Genomic DNA, 24,000 nt, shown 5'->3' with positions numbered 1-24,000 from the left:
TTGTTAAAGGCAGAGGTTGCAATGTGAGGATAGCTTAAGGCTGTGAGAATGAAACGATCAAATAATAGCATAACTCGATTGATGATGAATATGTAAATATGCCCAATCGTATGATTCGTCCTTTAAGAAAAAGTGAGCTTGTATATAAAGCAATATAAGAAATATATATATATATATATATATATATATAAATATATATATATATATATATATATATATATATATATATATATATATATATATAATTTCGTTCCTTCTAAAGATAGCTTTAATTAACGTCACTCAGCTCTTTGTTATTGTTTTGAGCCAGCCAATTCTAAGAGTATTTTCACTAAATTATATAAATCAGACTATTAATGTTTAAGGTTACCTATTGTTTTGTGTTTTGCTACCTTATATCCGGCTGGCGGATATTATCTTGTTCAGGTGTAAAATAAGTACCTGGCCGTTAACAGCGTTGTCTTTGTCCGAAAAAAATGGTAATAACGCCTAACAGGCGGCATGTCCTGTCCTACATGTTAAATGTTGCTGTTGACCAGGGACCCCTTGTAAAGCGCTTTGAGCATATTTAGTGGATATTGCGCTATATAAAGCTCAATTATTATTATTAATTATTAATCCTGACATAATACCAGGTTGACCCGATTGGTCACAAATGTTTAGTGGGCGATGACTTAATGGAATAAGGACATGTTTATATCCTGGATAAAAAAAATAATTAATCGATTGTTTCCCTCTCGGCGAATGATCCCAGAAAGGGTCAAGACAAAATCAAGTAATCCTCACAGGACAAGAATAGAAAGGCCCAAGAGAATGGACAAGATCATCTATAGGAGAGAAAGAACTAGGCAAAAGGACCTTCTCTCGCAAGGACTAGCTAGTCAAACTCCTGAGGCATCCACGATACGAAAAACATTCCTAGCATGAAAAAAATGAAGAATTTTATGTTTTTTACATAATAATCTAATAAAATGAATTTTCTTTTTGTTTCCTTTTTCAGATAATTCGATTGATGACTGCATCGTGTGGCGGTTTGATCGCTTTCGGCGTCATCGCTGTTATCATTGCCATCGTCGGTGTTATTATCTGTATCTACCCATTCAAACCCAACAAGATCAACCCAGTTGTAGACGAGGCTCTCCACAATAATGTCAACAGCAGACACTAGTTTGTGAAAACTTCAGGCAAATCCTGTTCCTGTTCCGACTCACTCAACAGCAAGGGCCATAGGATGTCATGTCCACCCAGCTACCAGCAGCTTGGTTCTAAGCAAAGAAAATCAGTACTTTTTATTCCTCATGCTGGCTTTCAGAATTTGTCATGTGATCAGAAAGTATAAAAGTCAAAATATGATCAGATTTATAATGTTTTTCTCCTCTGGATACACTTTTATGCTCGTCGGAGTGTATTTCATAAGGGCGTCCGCTATTGTTCCGATAGTTTAGAACCAGTCACTAAGTTAAGCAGAGGATCGTGATTCGAGGAGACAGCTGACCGGCAACGTGCTCAAGAGTACAAGCTACGATGGATGATGACTAAATTATTATGCGTCATTACGAGGGAAGTAACGTCACGACTGATGAATCCAATAGAAACCTTGAAAACTGGATTCAAAAAGTTCTGGACTGTAAACAGACTCTAATTTTTAAAACTCTATTCAACCCAGTTCTGGACGAGGTTCTTCACAAAAAGATCAACGGTAGACTCCAGTTTCTAAAAACTGCATTTAAAGCCAGTTCTCGACGAGGCACGTAACAGTTAGGAAAACAGCAGACACTAGTTTTTTTTAAAACTCTGTTTGACCCAGTTCTGGACGAGGTACTTTAACAGTAAGGTCAATAGCAGACACTAGTTTTTTTAAAAACTCTGTTTAACCCAGTTCTGGACGAGGCACTTAACAGTAAGATCAACAGCAGATACTAGTTTTTGGAAACCGCAATCAAACAGTCCTGGACGAGGCACTTAACAATAAGGTCAACATCAGACTCTAGTTTCTGAAAACTCTATCCAACCTAGTTCTGAAAGAGTTTCTTAACATTAAGGTCAAGAGCAGACACTTATTTTTTGAAAATTGCATTCAAGTAGCCCTGGACGAGGCACTTAACAATAAAGTCAACAGCAGACTCTAGTTTCTGAAAACTCTATCCAACCTAGTTCTGAAAGAGTTTCTTAACATTAAGGTCAAGAGCAGACACTTATTTTTTGAAAATTGCATTCAAGTAGCCCTGGACGAGGCACTTAACAATAAAGTCAACAGCAGACACCAGTTTCTTAAACCTCCATTCAAACCAGTTCAGAACAAGGTTCTTTACAGTCAGGTCAACAGCAGACACAAGTTTATGAACAGCCTATACAATCCCGTTCCCACCAAATCCAAGCATCAGTAACACACTTTATAGTCACCTGGAACAACGACAAAAGACGTCTAACTTCTACGTCATGGCATAAGACCGAAGGGCTAGAGCTCAGGTGGTCGCTGGTTCGGATAAATAAATAAATAAATACAATCCCGTCATTCGAAAAGCTGCTCGAAATAATATCATCAGCGGACAGTAGATCCTGAAAACTCCTTCCGTAAAGTTCCAGGGTTGTCAATGATGATGTCAATGACAGACACTGGTTTCTGATATCTCCATACAGCCCAGTTACGGACAAGGTTATCTACAATGATGTCACAAACACAAAAATATCACTTAGATATACCATACACGAAGCTGAGTTTCATCAATAATTTTAACAAAATACTGTAATTTTGAAAATTCCATACAAACGTGTGAAATATGAAGCTTTTATAAATAGTGTAAAGGCTACATGCTAGTTTGGGGGTTCCGAGAGTTCATTTGGTAGAGCATTCACTTCACACGCAAATGGACCAAGATCGATCCCAGGTGCAGTCGAGATTTCTTTTCTGATCACCCCCCCCCCCCCCTGTCCACCTGATTGGGTAGCTGGTTCTCCAATGGAAAGGGGGGGGGGACTTTGCGATTGACTAGCATCCTATCCAAAGATAGCAAGCAATTGCTATTGTCCGTTTTACGCTAAAGAAGCCAGGATAAACTCCAGCTCCATGGATTTAATGGTTCTGAAAGACTAGATGCCAGTTTCAAAAAAGAGATTCGGGCATCTCATTTCTGGACGATGGCCGCTATAATAACGTATGAAGCCGATAAAAGAACAGTATCGTAGAGGCATTTAACTCCTTTTCTATTCTAAAACCAGGAATATTTATATTTTACTTTAAACGTTTAATGGTTTAGTTCAACAGAAGCGCGTCTTCAAGATAACAACGTGAGTGTTGTCATGTTCTTGTAATCAGTTCACATAGACAAGAAGTAAACGATGCTTTTGTCGTTAAGAAAGCAGGATGTGTATTTATGTTTAAAGGCGGGTAATAATTACATTACAAGCATTAGATCTACATTATTTACGTGTTGCTTTGTAGCTAGCACAAAAGTAATTAATTATTTATGAGATTTCGACGACGCGAAAGAAATTGTAGGTTGTTTTCTTCTTCTCTCGTCCCGAAATGGTTGGTCAGATTGTGAAAATTATACTGACGATTTTTGAAATTTTACGTCAAATATAAAAAAAAACTAAGATATTTTGTTTCCTTATTGTTGAATGTTAAAGTTTTTAAAGGGTGTTTTTATTTAGTTACTTGTTTTGGGGATGATTTTTGTTTGTTTGTTTGTTTGTTGGATGGTTATGGTTTTGTTTTCTTTTTTGTTTTATGTTTTGTTTGTTGGGTTCAGTTGTGTTTTCTTTGTTGATTTCATTTTTTTTTTTTTTTTTTGTTGTTGTTTTTTTTTCGGTTTGTTTGTTTATGTTAGTTTTTTTTTTTTTTTTTTTTTTTTTTTTGGTTTTGTTGGGGGGATGCCATTCAGACGGGTACTGTTAGTTACAAATTTAAAATTCAGATGTAAATATTCGTTAAGCAATAGTTTATTTCTGTGATTGTCATTATTTCTATTGTTTTGAAGGCCAAAGCTGTTATTTTTCCATCTTTGTTTTTATCAAAATACCAATTTTTGTGATGAAAATTAAGATTTTTTTCCTAGGCTTGCTTTTGCCTTAAATTCTCTAAATATCTCAAGGCAACTGTTGATAATACATTATGATATATGACTTAGACATGTTTTAGCATTTTGTAGAATCAAAAGATCTTGAAAACAAAAGACGAACGTGATAATATTCCTGTGATGATTGAAAATGTTTTATAATTTCTACGTGTTTTATGTCTCAACTCAAAAATGATGAGAATGACCTGCGATCTAAAATCACTGATGCACATTGTCTATATTTGCCAGGGAGTTTAAACGACAGGGTGCCCAACATGCGTCTTGTACTGAATGATATGTCATTTTAGTTTCATGTGGCCTGCTGTAACAATAATCAAAGCATAGCGTGATAAATCCATAAAGATGAAACGTAAACGATATTGTTATTTAAATTTGCATTTTTATATGTTTATAAAATAAATTATTCACTTATTCCACTCATTTTGTTTTCCACATAAAGTAGTAACAAACTTCTTTTTTTTTCATTTTCCATGTGGCGAGTGATTATTGCATGTTTCCGATCTGGCACTGTGATAGCTAAATTTATTTATTCTTTCTTTTTGTTCAACATTTTTGTTACATTCTGTCACTGAATCCTTGACTACATTATTTTGTTATTTCTCAATTCTTCACTTTACAAGTTCTTCCATTCATAATATTTATTGAACGTATTATATAATATGACACATTACCAATCTTTTGCAATACATGCGGAAACGGAAATTGCAGCACGTAAGCATCACATGATCAGCTTATTATAAATTTTAAAAACTAGGGGAAATCCCCTTGTGACGTGTACACACAATTTAGGAAATTCTTCTCTGACACGACGCTTTAAAAATTATGCGTAGACGTCACAATTCTAATTAGCTGATCATTTTGACATTTCCGTTATGCGACTGAAGTGACACATTTTGAGAAAGAGATATATCTAATTGTTTTGTTTTTTTTATCAAAAAAAAAAAGAAAATTTCAGCTTGAAGAGTCATTTTCTGTGATATAATTTATATTGGGTAGATTGACATTAATCCAATCAATAACATTCGTTTATAACTGTTCTTTCCTCGAGTCAATCATTATCACCGATTAAAAACCTTTGATCCATTTGCTTTGTACATACAACACGGGTTATCTCTCTTTGATGATTGATTTCTTTTTTTAAAACCAGCTCGGCGTTTGTTTTTTTTGTTTTGTTTTTTTTAATAAATTTAAACCCAAGACTCAATTTCCTTCAAGTCATAATACCATCTTTTTTATCTGGATACATATATATGGTTTATGTAGAGGGTGAAATTCTCCTTTGTATGGTGGAAACTTTGGGTGCCTCTGGGTTGGTGTGGTCTTCATCGGCCCACTTGTTTGTTTTGTTGTGTTTTGTTTTTGTATGGTTTTTTTTTTGTTTGTTTTTGTTTTTGTTTTTTTTTTTGGTGTTTTTTTTGTTTTTTTTTAGGAGGGGGCTATTGTTGTTTTTTTGTGGGGGTTTTTTTGTTTGTTTTTTTTTTTTTGTTTTGATTTGTTTTTTGTTTTGTTTTGTTTTTGTTTTTTTGTTTGTTTGTTTGTTTTGTTTTGTTTTGTTTTGTTTTTTTTGTTTTTTTTGTTTTTTTGGGGGGGGGCAGGTTTGAGAGTGTTTGCCAAGATGAGGGTCATTTTGATCGATCGATATATGTGGGACAAGTTTTCTAGCCAAAATTCTAAATGCGTGTTTTTGCAGAATACGGCAGTTTAAGTCTGGCCATCTTATCATATACTGATATTTTCTCAACCATATTTGATGTAGAATCACAAAACGCCAATGTTTGTTTGTTTGATTTGATTTTCAATTTTGGTCATAAAAATTCCACCCCACATTATCAGAACTTTACAATGGCCTTTGGGACCTCTTTGAATTTTCCAATTTTTGAGACTTTTTAAAAAGATGTGGGCCATTTCAATCTGATGCAAAATGAAGTAAACGTGTTTTGTTTTGTTTTTTGTTTTGTTTTGTTTTTTTGTTTGTTTGTTTTTTTTTGGGGGGGGGGGGTTGTTGTTTTTTTTTTTGGGGGGGGGGGGTTGTTTTGTTGTTTTTGGTGGGTTTTTTGGGGTTTTTTGAAACTTTATTTTCCAAAATGAATGAATACGTGTTTTGTCAAAAGTGTTTAGGACTATATTTGTAAGTCTGATAACAGAACGAAATGATGGGTTTCATAGTTTAATATAACATTGTTGTAATGGACAATATTTTGTGTTGGTTTCGACATACCCCGTAACAATTTAGGATCAAACCTTCAAGAATTGAAGTGAATAGAAAAGTGCCAGAAAACAATAGAGAATAAAAACTTTGCGGCGTTGAGGATTCGAACCCACGTTCGGCTGTTACGGCACCACCGCCTAGCCACAAGAAGGACGCTCGACAATCGCAAACCTTCAAGTGGAATCAATGTTTCTTATTGTGTTGTAAAGCTATCCCATGACCTTCTGTCAATACGCCCGTTCATTTTACTATTCATTGTCGCACACGCCGTAAAACTTTATTTAAAACAACAAACAAACAATAAAACAAAGAGAGATAATCCAACATATTTTCTTCATCTTCGAAATCATTCCCTTATTCTGTCCGTCCCCAATATGTAAACATCTATGTATATATCAATATCATTATCTGTCAATCATTCACTTGCATTACCATTGTCATGTGTTAGCTAAGGCTTACTAGTTATGTGTGTCATCAATCTCATCACATGTCCATCATGTACTTTACCATTGTCATGTGTTAGCATAGGCTTACTAGTTATGTGTGTCATCAATCTCATCACATGTCCATCATGTACTTTACCATTGTCATGATACTGTGAGGGCTTACAAATGAAGTGTCTGGGTGGGGTTCCAGACCTCCCATTGTGGGCAGGGAGGTACTTGCTGTGTCTTCTATCCCCCTTTATCTGTTTTCTAACTTGCTTTCTCGCCCATAGTGGGCAGGGAGGTACATACTGTTTCTTCTATCCCCCTTTATCCATTTTCCAACTTGCTTTCTGTCTTTGTTTTGGAATGAGATGACTTTGTTTTGTCCTGGCCCTGGCCGGATACCCTGGCTGAGAGGGAAACAGTCAAATGTATAGTTAGTTTTGGGAGATGATATTTTTTTCTTTGTAAATCATCTCTCTGTTATGCACTGTATTGTTTTGTTTACATATTATATATGATTTGTAAGCATTTGAGTGTTTCTCTCTTAGTTGAGGCCTGTGCTTGTGTCTGGTTGAGACTTTTAGGTGATCTCAAGCTTACTTTGAAAGTGTGCTCGTGGAATCTACATTTGTTTCCTATTTGAGCAAATTCCCCTTTGTCTTTCCTTTTCTTGGGTGCTTTAATTGTCATTTTAGAACTTTTTACTCTCTCATTTTCTTCCTTTTTACTGGCGTTGATATGACCTTAATGTGTTGCAAGTGCCGTAAAACTCTTAAAAACAAAACAAATATCATCATCTGTGAATCATTCTTGTGTATAATCATTGGCATGTGTCTATGAGGGGTTCCAAATGATGTGTATATTATCAATATCATCATTTGTCAATCATTCTTGTGTATTATCATTGTCATGTATGTCTGCGAGGGATTTCAAATGATGCGTGGTATCAATGTAATCAATTGTCAATCGTGATTGAGAAGTATCATTGTCATGTCTGTGCGGGATGCATTACAATGTATGATATCAATGTAACCATTTGTCAATCATGCTTGCGTATTACCATTGTCATGTCTGCGAGGGCTTTCAAATGATGTGTAGTATCAATGTAACCATTTGTCAATCATGCTTGCGTATTACCATTGTCATGTCTGCGAGGGCTTTCAAATGATGTGTAGTATCAATGTAACCATTTGTCAATCATGCTTGCGTATTACCATTGTCATGTCTGCGAGGGCTTTCAAATGATGTGTAGTATCAATGTAACCATTTGTCAATCATGCTTGCGTATTACCATTGTCATGTCTGCGAGGGCTTTCAAATGATGTGTAGTATCAATGTAACCATTTGTCAATCATGCTTGCGTATTACCATTGTCATGTCTGCGTGTGAGCTATCAAATGATGTATGGAATATATGTAATCAATTATCAATCCTGCTTGTATGTACCATTGTATAAAAATACATTGCAAAATGAAACTACATTTTTAAATGATATTATTGTTTTCTTTATCTCTCAATTTGTAATCTTTTTTTTTACTTAGTACCATATTAACGAGAGATCTTGTCAGACTTATCAATGCATATTATTTATGTATTTATTTATTTATTTATTTATTTGATGATTTTCATCTATCGGTTATTTCTTCTTCTTCTAATTTGATTTTGTGTGTGGGGTTTTTTGTTGTTTTTTTCTTGTTATTTTTTTGGTTTTGTTTGTATTTGATTGTTTTGTTTTTTTTTTTGGGGGGGGTTGTTTTTTTTAGGGGGGGGGGGTTGTTGTTGTCGTTGTTGTTTTTTGTTTTTGTTTGTTTGGGGTTTTGTTTATTACCTTTAAGCAACAACCTTTGCATTATAAAGTCTTTGTTTTGGATTGTTTAAACTGTTTGGTTATTTGGTTTTGTATTTTTGTGTTTTTTGTTGTTGTTTTTATTGTTGTTTGTTTTGTTTTGTTTTTGTTTTTGTTTCTTTGTTTGTTTGTTTTTGTTTTTTATTGTTTTGTTCCCGCTTTTTTGTATGTTCGTTGTATTTTGGGGGTGTCTTTAGGGGAGGGGTACAAAGAGAGAGGCTCATTTTACGTGAGAGGAAAATTTAGTTCCGAATTATGCGCCTCTAAATAAATATAAAATATTATGAAGCTCATTGAGCATGGTTGATCTTTGACGATTAGATATTTAAATGTACCTACGTGTATATATTTATTTATTTTGCATTTTTTTATTGAAACCTTGTAATATACTCGTAATAAATGACTCTTCATACTTTTGTATCCGTTGTTCATAATATATACAAGCTGTAACATAATTCTGTCCACTGATAATTCCACTGACGAGATGTTCTGTTACTATTTCCAGATACGAGTAGAATGACATCCATGTTGAAATTTTGAAGATGTTATCAAATGTTATCACGCTTAAATTAATAACTGAATAAAATTACATCATATTTATAATGAGTCTTATTTGGTGGATTTCTACTTTCGTTTCTTTATGTTTATTTGTTTTTTGTTTTGTTTTTTTTTCCTGTGTTTTTTTTTTTTTTGTTTTTTTTTTGGGGGGGTATTTTTGATGTTTTTTTTTGTTTGTTTGTTTTTTTTTTTTTTTTTTTTTGTTTCTCGCTTATGGATGTTCTTGGTCCTGAATCTGGTTGCACTTATAAATGTGACACATGTATTTTAAAAAACTTGAGCTTTTATATAGCGCAACATCCAATAAACGTGCTGAAAGCGCTTTACAGGGGATCCCTATCCAACAGCAACACTCAACATGTAGGACGAGACACGACACCTGTTAGGCGATATTACAATTTTTCGGATAGAGACAACGCTTTTAGCGGCTAGGTACTCATTTTACACCCCGAGTACGGTGAGAGAATGTGTGCAAAGAGCCTCCAAGGACTCAATTATGCGTCGCTCAGTGCAGGACCTGAAATCGGGACCTTTCGATCCGAAAGCGAGTGTCATACCACTAGACCCACTGTGTCAATCCCGACAACGCTGTTAGCGGCTGGGTACTCATTTTACACCCGGGTACGGTGAGAGAATATGTGCAAAGAGCCTTCTCCAAGGACTCAACTATGCATCGCTCAGTGCAGGACCTGAAATCGGGACCTTTCGATCCGATGGCGAGTGTCATACCACTAGACTCACTGTGTCAATCCCGACAACGCTGTTAGCGGCTAGGTACTCATTTTACACCCGGGTACGGTGAGAGAATATGTGCAAAGAGCCTTCTCCAAGGACTCAACTATGCATCGCTCAGTGCAGGACCTGAAATCAGGACCTTTCGATCCGATGGCAAGTGTCATACCACTAGACTCACTGTGTCAATCCCGACAACGCTGTTAGCGGCTAGGTACTCATTTTACACCCGAGTCAATTGAGGGAATATGTGCAAAGAGCCTTCTCCAGTTACTCAACTATGCGCCTCACCCCCCCCCCCCCCCACCCCCACCCCAACCCAGCAGGACTTGAATTCAGGACCTTTCAATCCGAAGGCGAGTGTCATACCACTAGACCCACTGTGTCAATCCCCATGTTAACAACTAGACCATGCACGGCATGTACGAACCTAAATCCTCGTGCACATATTAATGTGACTCAACATGTACCTAGATGTGACCAACTGGGTGGGGCCATTTGACCTCCCATCATGATGGGCAGGAGGTCACTTGCTGTGTCCTCTACCCCACAATGTCTGGTTTCTGAGTTGCTCTCTGTCTTTGTCTTGCAATGGGATTATTTGGTTTTGTCCTGGCCCTTTCCGGAGTCCTGGGCTGAGAGGGAAACAGTCAAGTGTATAGTGTTTGTTTTGGGAAATGATATTTGCTTTCCTTGTAAATCATAATTCTGGTATGTATATATTGTAAACATTTGATTGCGCCGCTCTTGGTCGGATCCTGTGCTGGTTTCTGGATGAGAATTTTAGGTGATCTCAAACAATGTACATTGATGGTATGCTCTTGGAATCTACATTCGTTCCATATTTGAAAAATTTCCCCTCTTTTAATTGTAATTCTATAATTTTGGACAATCCCTTTTTCTTTCGCTGAAATGACCTAAATTTGTTGCAAGCGCCATAAAACCCTTTAAACAAACATTCTCCATCTTAACAAAGAGACAATAATACACGGTCTTGTATCTGCACAAATTGTTAATGTGACTCAACATGAACCTAAATGCGACTATGTAGTCTAGTGATATGAAACTCACCTTCGGATCGGAAAGTCCTGGGTTCGAATCCCGAGTGGCGCATAGTTAATTGAGTCCTTGGCTTTCTACTCAGATTCTCTCATCGTACTCAGGTTTAAAATAAGTACCTGGTCGTTGACAGCGTTATCTCTGTCCGGAAAAAAAATTAATATCGCCTAACAGGCGTAATGGCTCGCCCTACATGTTACGTGTTGCTTTTGGATAGAGACCCCTTGTAAAGCTCTTTGGACCGGTTTAATGTATATTGCGCTATATAAATGCTCAAGTTTAGATGCGACGTACTGTATCAATCTCCATCTGAACAACGAGACCAAACGCTTTAGATTATCACACTTATAAAGTGAAGTTTGACCAATTAAGTTTCTTGAGTAAAAAAAAAAAATAACCTCCAACAAATTCATTGGCATTTATATAGCGCAATAACCAATAAACATGTTCAAAGCCCTTTACACGAGGTCCCTAACCAACAACAACACTTTATATGTAAGACAGTAAATGATACCTATTTGGCGATATTATAATTTTTTTTCCGACAAAGACAACGCTAGTAAAATTTAGGTACTCATTTTACACCTGAGCACGGTGAAAGGGGGGGGGGGTTGCTTTAAATAAAAACACTTTCCGGGGTCTCAACTATGCGCCGCTGAAAGCAAGACTCGAACACTGGACCTTCAGGCCCACAAGATAGTGTTATGCCACAAGATCACATAGCTGCATATGGGGTTTATTCGGACATGTCTACTACTACAAACATTCCATAGAACTACGAATTTTTGGTCCTAATTGACAATTATATATATAGATTTTTTATTCAATAAACTTCTTGAAAAATAACTTTTGTTGCCATGACTTGACTTAGATGCCTTTCGCGTCTCGACCGAAAGATCGGGTCGCCTTGGCTGTTTCCAGTATTTCCTGTGTGAGGTGTCTCCAATATTGCCGGTCCTCTGCTAGGGTTCTCAGATTTTCAAGGTCCCCTGCCGTTATGAGACTAATGCTTTGTCCAAGTGTTGTGAGGTTTTTGTTTAGGATCACAGGGAGTGTTGTGATCGGTCTTCCTCTGAAAAGGTTCCCGTGTTTTTGGAAGTATCCCGACATGGCTTGGTTAGCTGGTATGTTTTTGTCCCTGCGTAGTATGTGACCGAAAAGTTGCCATCGTTGTTGTAAAATGTCAAGGGAGATTGGTCTTTCTTTTGTGATCTTATAGAGTGATTCATTTGAGATCTTTTTGGGGTATTTGATGTCCAGTACCCTTCTTAGCTGTGTGCGATGGAAGGCATCCAGATGTTCTTCTTCGGATTTTGTCAACGCCCAAGTGCCGCAGTTATACAGAAGTACCGGTGCCATAGCTAGTATAGAAAGGATTTTAAAGCATTGGTTATTGTATTTAAACACAAATTGGTCATTATTAATGGTAGTTATAATGTTTACTGTGTTATTTCCCCTGAAATGGGCGGCTATGTGATCTAGTGGTATGCCACTCGCTTTCGGATCGGAAGATCCTGGGTTCAAGCCTCGCTCGGCGCATAGTTGAGTCATTGGAGAAGGCTCTTTACTCACATTCTCTCACCGTACTCAGGTCTAAAATGAGTACCTGGCCGTTAACAGTGTTGTCTCTGTCCGAAAAAAAATGTAATATCGCCTAACAGGCGCCGTGTCCCGTCCTAAATGTTAACTGTTGCTGATGGCCAGGGAGCCCTTTGTAAAGCGCTTTGAGCACGTTTAGTGGATATTGCGCTATATAAAAGCTTATTTATTATAAAACTACGATTTTTTGGTCCCAATTAACACTTATATAAAGATTTTTTATTCAATAAACTTCTTGAAAAAGAACTCTTGTTGCCAGAGCTAGTATAATATAAAGGATGTTAAAGAATCAATGTAATGTATTGAAACACAAATTGGTTATTATTAATGGTAATTATAATGTCTACTATGTTATTACCCCTGAAACCACGAATTGGTCCTATTCCTAGTAGATTGGTCTGGGTTTACTATATCGGGTTAATGATATCAAATGTCATTGAAAGCCCCCCCCCCCCCCCCTCCCCCCGCTAATGACACCGGAGATAAAATATGATGACACTTCATAGTTTATTTAAAGACAGGATATCTGAATTTGATTTCAAGAGCTCTTCCCTCCTTCCGGTGCGTTATTTCTGGAAATCTTGCCCTCCTTGACAGAAGAGGTTTTGATCAAGAAGATTTTGTTACAATTTATTTTGAAGGAGTCTATATATAAATTTTGTTTGATTAAATAACTCAGTAGTTCGATTGGTAGATCAATAGACTCACTTTTGTGGGGGGGAGGGTGGGGGGGGGGGGGGGGAGACAACATGGCATAGCGGTATGTGCTTTTAAAATACAATATCAATGACACAATGAAAGCTCATATAAAAATAAAACAAATTAAAAGCCCTAAAACGTTTATACCCCCCCCCCCCCCCCAAAAAAAATAAAAAGAGAAAGCTAAATAACGAGTCTATCAAATATTTTCTAATAAAATAGGTCTGAATATTCGCTTTAAAATCTAGTTTCTGTAATGAATTATCTTAAAGAGATTGGAGGAGAATTTTAAACAGAAGGGGCGACATGAGAAAAAGACCTATCCAAAAAACGTTTAGAGTCTTTTTTTTTTGGAGGAACAGTTAATCGGCGATGATCACTAGACGTTTAAAGCTCTGAAAGGAAGCACAATTATTTAAGGTTGCATGTATTATATCGGCTGAACCACAATTTTTAAAGTGGCTTTAGAGTTAATGTGGACTGTGAAGTTCCAGTTCTTGTCACTTAAAGACAGTATGTCTATTAACCTCTATAAAAACATATAAATACAATCCATGTCACACGTTTGTGTGGCTATGTGGTCTAATAGTAAGACACTCGCCTTCGGACTTGAAGGTCCGTGGATCGAGTCCCGCTCTGAGAGTTCTTGAAATAGGTTCATAACACACATTCTCTCACCATACTCAGGTGTAAAATTAGTAGCTGGTTGTTAACAGCGTTATCTCTGTCCAAAAAAAAATGTAATAATATCGCCCAACAGACGCCATGTCACGTCCTGCATGTTAAGTGTTGCTGTTGGCTAATGACCCTTTGTAAAGCGCTTTAAGCATATTTATTGGATATTGCGTTATATAAATGATCAAGTCTTTAAATGGTCACGTTTTTCATCTTATAAAAAACTAAATTTCAAATTTATAGATTGAAAATCACACCAACCTAAATGCCATTTTGAGGTGGTGGGTAGCAATACGCTTCAACAGTCGTGACGTCACTTCCTTCGTAATGACGTATCTATAGTAACTTAGCAACTCTGGTTCTAAACTATCGGAGCAATGGCGGACGACCTTATGAAATACTTCTCCAACGAGCATAAAAGTGTATCCAGAGGAGAAAAACATTATAAATATGATCATCTTTTGACTTTTATACATTCTGATCAGATGACATATGAAAAGTTCTAGCCCGCATGAAGAATAAAAAGTACCAATTTTCTTTGTTTAGAACAACGCTGCTCGCCGTTGCTAGGCGACGTGACATCAGACTATTGAATCCAATTGAAAGATTATCAGCCTCGACGTTTAAGCGTTAATTCTACTTTTAAAGAGAAATCTAAATGGATCACCACAAGAGCCCTTCACTCCTCTAAATGTTTTATTTTTGGAATCCTGAATCCAAATTTAGAGACACCATTATTAACCAGATTTAGTTTAGGTATTCTTGTAGCAAAATACAGATCTGCTCAGTGCTGCGGAATATTCGTAGATTTACGAATTATCTGGTCCATTTGCAAAACTGTAAAGAAAAGAAAAAAAAGAAAAAGAAATTGAGCTTTTATAAAGAACAATATTTATTAAATGTGCTCAAATCGCTCTTCGTGGGGCTCCAAGCCAACAGCAACAATGAATATTATAGGATGAGACAATATGCCTGTCAGGCGTAGTAGTCACAAAAAATGTTTCAGTCTAGTGATCCAGTTTTACACCCGAGTATGGTGAGAGTGCGTAGTAAATAGTCTTTTCCAAGAACCCAGCTTTGCAGCGCCTAGAGAAGGAAAAGAGGAAGAAAAAGAAGAAAGAAAGAATGAAAGAAACAGAAGGGAGGATGAGGTGGAGGAAAGGGAAGGAGGAGGATGAGGGGAAACGAAGCAGAGGGGGGAGAGGAGGGGGATGGATGGAGAGAAGGGGGAGATGGTGGTAAACTGAAGTAGGAGGAGGAAGAAGAAGAAGAAGAAGAAGAAGAAGAAGAAGAAGAAGAAGAAGAAGAAGAAGAAGAAGAAGAAGAAGAAGAAGAAGAAGAAGAAGAAGAAGATGGAGGAGGAGGAGGAGGAGGAGGAGGAGGAGAAGAAGAAGAAGAAGAAGAAGAAGAAGAAGAAGAAGAAGAAGAAGAAGAAGAAGAAGAAGAAGAGAGAGGAGGAGGGAGGAGGAGGAGGAGGAGGAGGAGGAGGAGGAGGAGGAGGAGGAGGAGAGAGGAGGAAGAAGAAGAAGAAGAAGAAGAAGAAAGAAGAAGAAGAAGAAGAAGAAGAGAAAAGAAGAGAGAGGAGGAGGGAGGAGGAGGAGGAGGAGGAGGAGGAGGAGGAGGAGGAGAAGAAGAAGAAGAAGAAGAAGAAGAAGAAGAAGAAGAAGAAGAAGAAGAAGAAGAAGAAGAAGAAGAAGAAGGCCTTTGACCTGATGATATAAAATGTACTATTCCTTATCACTTATCATCAATGACATCACACCAACACTGCCGTACTCTGGAAAAACACATATTTAGAAATTTGGCCAGAAAACTCGTCCTTAAACTTCAATCGATTTAAATAACCCTCGTCTTGGCAAAACCTTTAAAACCTGGGACTTCGCGGAGTCTCTGGTTTGAAAGTTTTTGCTAAAACGAAGATCATTTAAATCGATCGATATTTGAAGGACGAATTTTCTGACCAAATGTCTAAATATGTGTTTTTCAAGCGTACTGCAGAACACGCCGTGTCGTGTATCCTCTATAAAAATATCTTCCCCAACCCAGGTCATCATTCTAATACCCAGCTTCTACTTCGTCAAGGACGTTCTAACTTCAATCTACAATCTACAAGACCGAGAGATAGTAAGACTGACGGTATCTATCTTGTCAACATTATATCAAAACAGTTCATCAACATGGAACGAGTTATTTTCTGCGTGCTTGTGATTGCTTTTGGATGTGTGTCATCAGAAACAGTAGAATTCAAAGAATGCGGAGGATGTAAGTTTTGCACATTCAATTTAATATAATATCTAATATTACGTATCTAATCAAACCGTTGTTATATCATTGTGATTCACAAGCATAAACTAAATTCCTAGTAAGAAATATTTGATAAGCTGCTAGAAGCTGTGTTTTTTGTTTTTTTTTTAATGGTGAAAAAAAATGTATATGAAAGCTTCAAATAAGAACAAAATACTAATTACTGAACGTTTCAGGATCAAGATCCATCTTCTCCCAGTAAACAAAAACATGAATACATCACTTAAAATCCAGACAGGCGTCAAATAAATATCTGGCACGTTTTTTTTCAGCAAGTGCGGCGATGTGGTCTTATGGTATGACACTCGCTTTTGGATCGGAAGGTCCTGGATTCGAGCCTCGCTCGTATTGCGAAGTGTTGTGGTCCAAGAGAGATAATTGAAATAAAGGCTATTCCGAACAGGCAGTCTCTTTACTTCTCATACAACTGCATTGTGGAAATTAACATACGCGTAGATCGAGACGAATCTTTTGATCATTGACGATCAAAATAGGTCCACCTAATAAAGTCTGTAAGTGCGCCAAAATGAAATTGGCAACAAATGGGGGAGGGGGCCAGATAGCGCGCGATTCCCAAAGTCAAATTATGATCATAGGCCCTAATGCCCTAGCGAACGTAGTCATCGTTTCGACTTAGCCACTCTCACGAGTGAAGGACGTAGAAGGCAGACATCTGCTTTCAGATCACTTACCTACCGGCTACCGGCTACTTTTATCTAATCTTATGATAAGATATGTTTTGTACTTTGTATACTTACTAATAGTACTCCGTTCATGTCGGTTATGTATGAAGACAATGTCAGAAAATTTTATAGTTTGAGGTTTAAATTTTAAATTTTAAATTAGCAAACAATAACAAAAAAAAGATAATTTTGGATAAAGATTTATAATTTTTAAATATGAATTTAATTTTAAACATTAAATCACCGAACTTTTAACAGTTCAAGGCGTACAAAATATGTTTTCATATATGAAGGGAGGTAACTCTTTATTTGAAAGTGGCATCAATGACGACTGCATTAGTTTCATCGCAGTATTTGCGTAGAAATAAAGGGTATTATGAGCAGGCAGTCGTCTATTTTAATCATTTCAGAACTGTATTGTGGAAATTAACATTGATCTAGACGTCTAGATAGAAACGAATCTTTTAAGCCATCAACTGCTGTGATCGGTCCAATAAATTATTATCATTACTTGATAGAATCAAGAGACATTGAAAATGACGTCATCCTCTTTTGTTGTGGATGTGCTAGAATTGTGTAGAATCAAATAGACCTATAATATTCGCAATGATAGCCAAAACGGACTCATCATTATTACGCCCCATTAGATATTCTAAATAACCATTTGAATCAATGGAGCCAGTTTTTATAGCATATTCTTGTCCATTGTCATTTTCAACTAAATTAAATTTGACCCTAAAAAATAGGGAAAGGGGGAAAAAATAAAAACATGAGCAATAAGAAGAGTTTTACGTTCTTCAACTTTGTGCATTTGAGTTCACTTTTGCACTCTGTGAATAATTTGAATGTTTTACAACAACGCCCCATTTGGGTAAACATGTTTGGATTTTACTCAAATTCGGGCGTTATAACCGGAATTCTCTTGACTTTCCAATGGTGTGTGAATTATGTCAATATGAACAACAGTAATAAAGTTATGATTTGTTAATCACTGGCTAGTGTTTAGATATTGCCGCTCAGTGCATAAAACAATCAAAACGCTTCGACAGTCATGACGTCATTCCCTCGTAATGACGCATGGTAACTTAGTAACTGGCTCTAAACTATCGGAACAATGGCGGACGCTCTTATGAAATATTATTTCTCATACGAGCGTAAAAGCGTATCCAGAGGAAAAACCAAAACAATATAAATCTGATCATGTTTTGACTTTTACACATTCTGATCACAAGACATATGAAAAGTTCTAGCCAGCATGAAGAATAAAAAGTATCGATTTTCTTTGTTTAGAACCACGATGGCCGCCGTTGCTTGACGACGTGACATCAAACTATTGAATCCAATTGATTGCCAAATCAAATCAAGGGTTGATAACCTCAATATAAACAAATACAGTAAAGATGAGTCATGAGATTATTTTAAAGAATCGGCCGATACATTCTGTAAACTAACATAGTTATAAAATAAAATAATATTCCCTTTATTCATCCCATAGGGGAAATTTGTCTCTAGGGTCTATACCAAGGGAAGACTGGAAGAACCCAGGCGTCGGCCGCAGTGCAGCGCCGCAAATTGAGCTAGGGTGAGGTGACTTGTTCAAGGTCACACAGCGCAGCGGCGGGTGATCGAACTCGGTACCTTTCGGGTACGAAGCAAAGACGGCACCACTAGGCCACACTGTGTCGCCTAATTAATCAATATGTAAGCTATTTATTGTTTGTCCTCCCGAGGAGTGATTGCACACTTCCATTGAGTTTTGAACCTGGATAGAGGAAGATGTGACGTCACATTCTCTTCTTCTGTTCCTCTTGGCTTAATAGCGTGTTGACGCCATGTGTCTCAATTTGCAATCCCTTTTTACTTTACAGACGATAAGATAACGCCTAGCAAAGTGGAACTGACTCCATGTCTCAAAAACCCATGTGAATTCCATCACGGACAAACGGTGGATGTAAAAATCACGTTTACAGCACGTAAGTACTATATGAGAGAGAGAGAGAGAGAGAGAGAGAGAGAGAGAGAGAGAGAGAAGAGAGAGAGAGAGAGAGAGGGAGAGAGAGGGAGAGAGAGGGGGAGGGGGAGGAGGGGGAGAAAGATTAGATTAAGAAGGAAAGAGAAAGGGAGGGAGAGGGAGAGAGGGGAGAGGGAGATAGAGATAGAGAGATGAGGGGAAAGGGAGGGTGAGTGGAGAGATAGAAAGGGAGAGAGAGAGAGAGAGAGAGAGAGAGAGAGAGAGAGAGAGAGAGAGAAAGAGAGACAGAGAGGGGAGAAAAGCAGGAGAAATAAGGGGAAGGGTGAGAGAGGGAGAGAAAACTTTTCGACTTTAAGATTCATTCATAATGCACCTGATGCTTGTTTATGTATTTTCAGACCAGGCGAAGGGGATTCAAATTTTCATAAGTTGTTCTTGAGTGTCTGACAAATTTTTGTACATGCACGTTAATTGGATATCGCTATATATAAATGCTCAATTTTAAATTATTTTTTAACTAATGCAAGTCTGAGCTGTTAGCACAAGAAAACCACTTTATATTATAACTTAAATTTATGCATAGATTCAATGTCTTAGGATATATGTTAAAAATGTCAATGTCATTTCTACCAATCATTTTAATAAACGCATCACATATCTGCCATATCGAAGCACAGTTTAGTCCTTCGAAAAGGCTCTTTACTCAGATTCCTTCACCGTACTCAATTGTAAAATGAGTACCTGGCCATTAACAGCGACGTCTTTTGCCCAAAAATTATAGTATGGCATAACAAGCGTCATGTCTGGTTCTAATAATAATAATAATAATAATAATAATAATAATAATAATAATAATAATAATAATAATAAATAATAATAATAATAATAATAATAATAATAATAATAATAATAATAATAATAATAATAATAATAATAATAATAATAAGAAGAAGAAGAAGAAGAAGAAGAAGAAGAAGAAGAAGAAGAAGAAGAAGAAGAAGAAGAAGAAGAAGAAGAAGAAGAAAGATAATAATAATAATAATAATAATAATAATAATAATAATAATAATAATAATAATAATAGTTATTATTATTATTATCATTATTATTATTATTATTATTATTATTATTATTATTATCATTATTATTATTATTATTATTATTATTAATATTATTATTATTATTATTATTATTATTATTATTATTATTATTAATATTATTATTATTATTATTATTATATATCTTTATTGTCCTAAACAAAAGTGGCGATTTGTCATTTGGTTACACATTTATAACTACAACATATTGACATATGGACACTCACGCATGTGCACACTAGTATCATCGTAGTCATCGTCACCCCCATCGGCATCAACAACATCATCATCATCATCATCATCATCATCATCATCATCATCATCATCATCATCGTCATCATCATCATCATCACAACAGTTAAGTGTTGCTGCAAAGCACAAATGCTCTAGTTATTGGTATAGACGTTTGAAAAAGAGGCAAAGAGACGCGCTTAGAAAAAGATTGTGTCATAATGTGTGTGCGGCTATGTGGTCTAGTGGTATGACACTCGCTTTCGGATCGGATGGTCCTGGGCTCGAGCTTCGCTCGGCGCATAGTTGAGTCCTTGTAGAAGGTCCTTTACTTATATTCTCTCACCGTACTCAGGTGTAAAATGAGTACCTGGCCGTTAATAGCGTTGTCTCTGTCTGAAAAAAATGTAATGTCATGTACCGTCCTCCATGTTAAATGTTGCTGTTGGCCAGGGACCACTTGTAAAGCGCTTTGAGCACGTTTAGTGGATATTGCGCTGTATAAAAATCTCAATTAATAATGTGCTATGTCTTTGATTCAGCCCAGAACGAGACCCATTTAAAAGCGTCCATCCATGGTATCGTGTTTGGCATCCCAATCAACTGGCCGATGCCCAATGCTGACGGCTGCAACGAACAAGGCATCGCCTGTCCGATCGTCAAAGGGAATGAATACACCTACCATGCATCTTTCCCTGTCTTGAGTTATTACCCCAAGGTAATGTTCAGAAAATATAATATATTATTATTATTATTATTATTATTATTATTATTATTATTATTATTATTATTATTTCTATTATTATCATCATCATCATCATCATTATTATCATCATCATTATCGCCATCATCATCATCATTATCATTATTATTATTATTATTATAATTATTATTATTATTATTATTTCTATTATTATCATCATCATCATCATCATTATTATCATCATCATTATCACCATCATCATCATCATTATCATTATTATTATTATCATTATTATTATTATTATTATTATTATTATTATTATTATTATTATTATTATTATTATTATTAAATGAAAATCTAACTGCCCGCGATAAATGGTAACAATCTGTGGTGGTTCTGGGGTAAAATGAGAATTTTCTGAGGTATATGGTGGATGTCAGGGGCATGAAACTGTTCATGTGGGAAATCCTGGATGTTCGTGTCGGTGTTTGGAGATCGGGATTTGAAATAGATACCAGGGGTGTTGCTTTCCTCCTATAATGGAGTGGCTTCCATTCAAGTTGATTAATCATGCTTTTCACACTTGGTGTTTTCTCGTAATTTCCTGCAACAAGACGAGCGGTTCGTCTAGGTACTGCCTCCAGGTTATCAACAAGGTGGTTTTTTTTTTGTATGGATCCAAAACAGTGCATACGTATTCAATTTGTGGCCGAACCAAAGACTTGTAAGCTAATGATTTTAGGCTTGTTGATTTAATCTTTAAACTTCATCGAAGGAAACCAAGGGTCATATTGGTCATCTTGCTTCGTATACACGCTCAGTTTTCCGGAGTCACTTCACTTAGTTTCTTGATGTCCACCTGGCCGTGGATCATCATCATAGCATGTCGCTCCAACACCGAACCCACTCCACAGCATCTGTGGAGCAGACTCTTAGGTCATGGGTAGATGAGTCATTATAGGTTTCATTGGGTAGACTTTGTCCTCTCGGTGTCTCCGTGGTGCGAGGCCTGGTAAACTCAAAGGGTATTCAAGAAAATCCCTCTGCACGACCACCTGTTTGGCAATGTCTCATCAAGGAAGGATCTTACATTGCCCTATCTTGCTGGAAAATAAATAGATAGCATCTTCTGTAAAGTGTTCAACAGTGCAAAGTTGCAGCAAGTCCAACTACACCGGACCAGTCACAGTGGCATAAAAAGGAGAAAAAAAAGAAATAAGGGTCCACGTAATTTTCTTGACGATAAGTTAGCTGCTAAAAAAAAAGTTGAGCTTTTATATAGCGCAATATCCACTAACGTGCTCAAAGCGCTTTACAGGGGGTCCCTGTAACACTTAACATGTAGGACGAGACATGACGCCTGTTAGGCGATATTATAATTTTTTCCCGACAGAGACAACGCTGTTAACAGCCAGGTACTCATTTTACTCCTGAGTACGGTGAGAGAATGTGAGTAAAGAGCCTTTTCCAAGGACTCATCAACAATGCGCCGAGCGAGGCTCGAACCCAGGACCTTCCGATCCGAAAGCGAGTGTCATAGCACAAGACCACATAGCCGCACTAAAAGGTGTGTATACATTTTTCGGGGACACATTGTTTTTTATTTGTTTATTTTCAGATAAGGCTTACAGTCATGTGGCAGCTAGACGGTGATGTTAACCAGTTCTGTTTCAAATTTCCAATGGCCATAGTTGACGGTGCGGCCGGCGAAGAAACAATCACAGGATAATAATGGTGGATGAATCCACACTGGGAAAGTAAAGAGCGATGACAGTTGCCTGAAGCATGGGATCGTAAAAGGAATAGCAAGTTAACGCTTACGTTCCACGAACCTAATCGAGAGACCAACGACGAGGAAGAAAACCAAGATCTGTCATCAAAGGTCGCCACACGACGTCAGGTAGAAAACAAGGATCTGTCATCAAACTTCGCCACACGACGCCAGGTAGAAAACAAGGATCTGTCCTCAAACTTCGCCACACGACGCCAGGTAGAAAACAAGGATCTGTCCTCAAACTTCGCCACACGACGCCAGGTAGAAAACAAGGATCTGTCCTCAAACTTCGCCATACGACGCCAGGTAGAAAACAAGGATCTGTCCTCAAACTTCGCCACACGACGCCAGGTAGAAAACAAGGATCTGTCCTCAAACTTCGCCATACGACGCCAGGTAGAAAACAAGGATCTGTCCTCAAACTTCGACACACGACGCCAGGTAGAAAACAAGGATCTGTCCTCAAACTTCGCCATACGACGCCAGGTAGAAAACAAGGATCTGTCCTCAAACTTCGCCACACGACGCCAGGTAGAAAACAAGGATCTGTCCTCAAACTTCGCCATACGACGCCAGGTAGAAAACAAGGATCTGTCCTCAAACTTCGACACACGACGCCAGGTAGAAAACAAGGATCTTTCCTCAAACTTCGCCACACGACGCCAGGTAGAAAACAAGGATCTTTCCTCAAAGGTCGCCATACGACGCCAGGTGCGCGAGAAACTCGTGTGGCGACCTTTGAGGACAGATCCTTGTTTTGTTTTTTTATCTGGCGTCGTGTGGCGACCTTTGAGGACAGATCCTTGTTTTCTACCTGGCGTCGTGTGGCGAACTTTGAGGACAGATCCTTGTTTTCTACCTGGCGTCGTGTGGCGACCCTTGAGGACAGATCCTTGTTTTTACCTGGCGTCGTGTGGCGACCTTTGAGGACAGATCCTTGTTTTCTACCTGGCGTCATGTGGCGACCATTGAGGACAGATCCTTGTTTTCTACCTGGTGTCGTGTGGCAAAGTTTGAGGACAGATCCTGGTTTTCTTCCTCGTCGTTCGTAGGTCGATCGTTCAGGTTCAAGGAACGTGATCGTTAATTTGCTTCTACTAACAAAAATTTGAAAATAGAAAAAAAAACTTCAGATGGAAACGGAACAAACAATGGACGTTTTGGGTACAACACCTTGGTCAGCTAAACGAAACGTTTAAAACTACTTAATAAAACAAAAGAAGGATACAGACGCAACAATTCTAATTATTGCATTTTGTTTTATTGTTTTATTCAATGCTCCTTTATTTATTGTTTTGCTGACGGAGAGTTTGTACCCGAAACGTCCATTGTTTGTATTGTTTCCGTCC

General features: G+C 37.3%; 2 protein-coding genes across 2 annotated transcripts in view; both read left to right on the top strand.

Moving 5' to 3' along the window:
- Window positions 1-5,028, top strand: part of LOC144965709 (uncharacterized) — a 127,643-nt gene extending 122,615 nt beyond the window's left edge. The window contains exons 9-11 of the mRNA XM_078901320.1: window positions 1,001-1,779; window positions 1,853-2,042; window positions 2,181-5,028. Coding sequence (XP_078757446.1) covers window positions 1,001-1,168 — 168 coding nt within the window. The 3' untranslated portion in view covers window positions 1,169-1,779; window positions 1,853-2,042; window positions 2,181-5,028. The remainder of the gene's footprint in view (window positions 1-1,000; window positions 1,780-1,852; window positions 2,043-2,180) is intronic.
- Window positions 5,029-15,942: 10,914 nt separating this feature from the next.
- On the top strand, window positions 15,943-22,852 carry LOC144963396 (NPC intracellular cholesterol transporter 2-like). Its single transcript, XM_078897372.1, has 4 exons — window positions 15,943-16,149; window positions 18,743-18,847; window positions 20,717-20,892; window positions 22,496-22,852. The coding sequence occupies exons 1-4, from the start codon at window positions 16,065-16,067 to the stop codon at window positions 22,604-22,606; spliced, it is 477 nt and encodes a 158-aa protein (XP_078753498.1). The 5' UTR covers window positions 15,943-16,064; the 3' UTR covers window positions 22,607-22,852.
- The last annotated feature ends 1,148 nt before the right edge of the window (window positions 22,853-24,000 follow it).

Source organism: Berghia stephanieae, chromosome 1 (genome assembly GCF_034508935.2).
Source record: "Berghia stephanieae isolate SIO BIC M18660-M18661 chromosome 1, UCSD_Bste_1.3, whole genome shotgun sequence".
Classification (NCBI taxonomy): domain Eukaryota; kingdom Metazoa; phylum Mollusca; class Gastropoda; order Nudibranchia; family Aeolidiidae; genus Berghia; species Berghia stephanieae.
The sequence above is the reverse complement of the archived record's forward strand: the minus strand, read 5'-3'. Positions and strand labels throughout refer to the sequence as shown.

What these genes read in the sequence shown, in the direction of transcription:
- LOC144963396 (XM_078897372.1), top strand. Translation starts at nt 16,065, where the DNA reads ATGGAACGAGTTATTTTCTGCGTGCTTGTGATTGCTTTTGGATGTGTG. An exon ending in AAAAATCACGTTTACAGCAC is followed by an intron (nt 18,848 to 20,716) that starts GTAAGTACTATA and finishes TCTTTGATTCAG; the next exon opens with CCCAGAACGAGACCCATTTA. An exon ending in TCTTGAGTTATTACCCCAAG is followed by an intron (nt 20,893 to 22,495) that starts GTAATGTTCAGA and finishes GTTTATTTTCAG; the next exon opens with ATAAGGCTTACAGTCATGTG.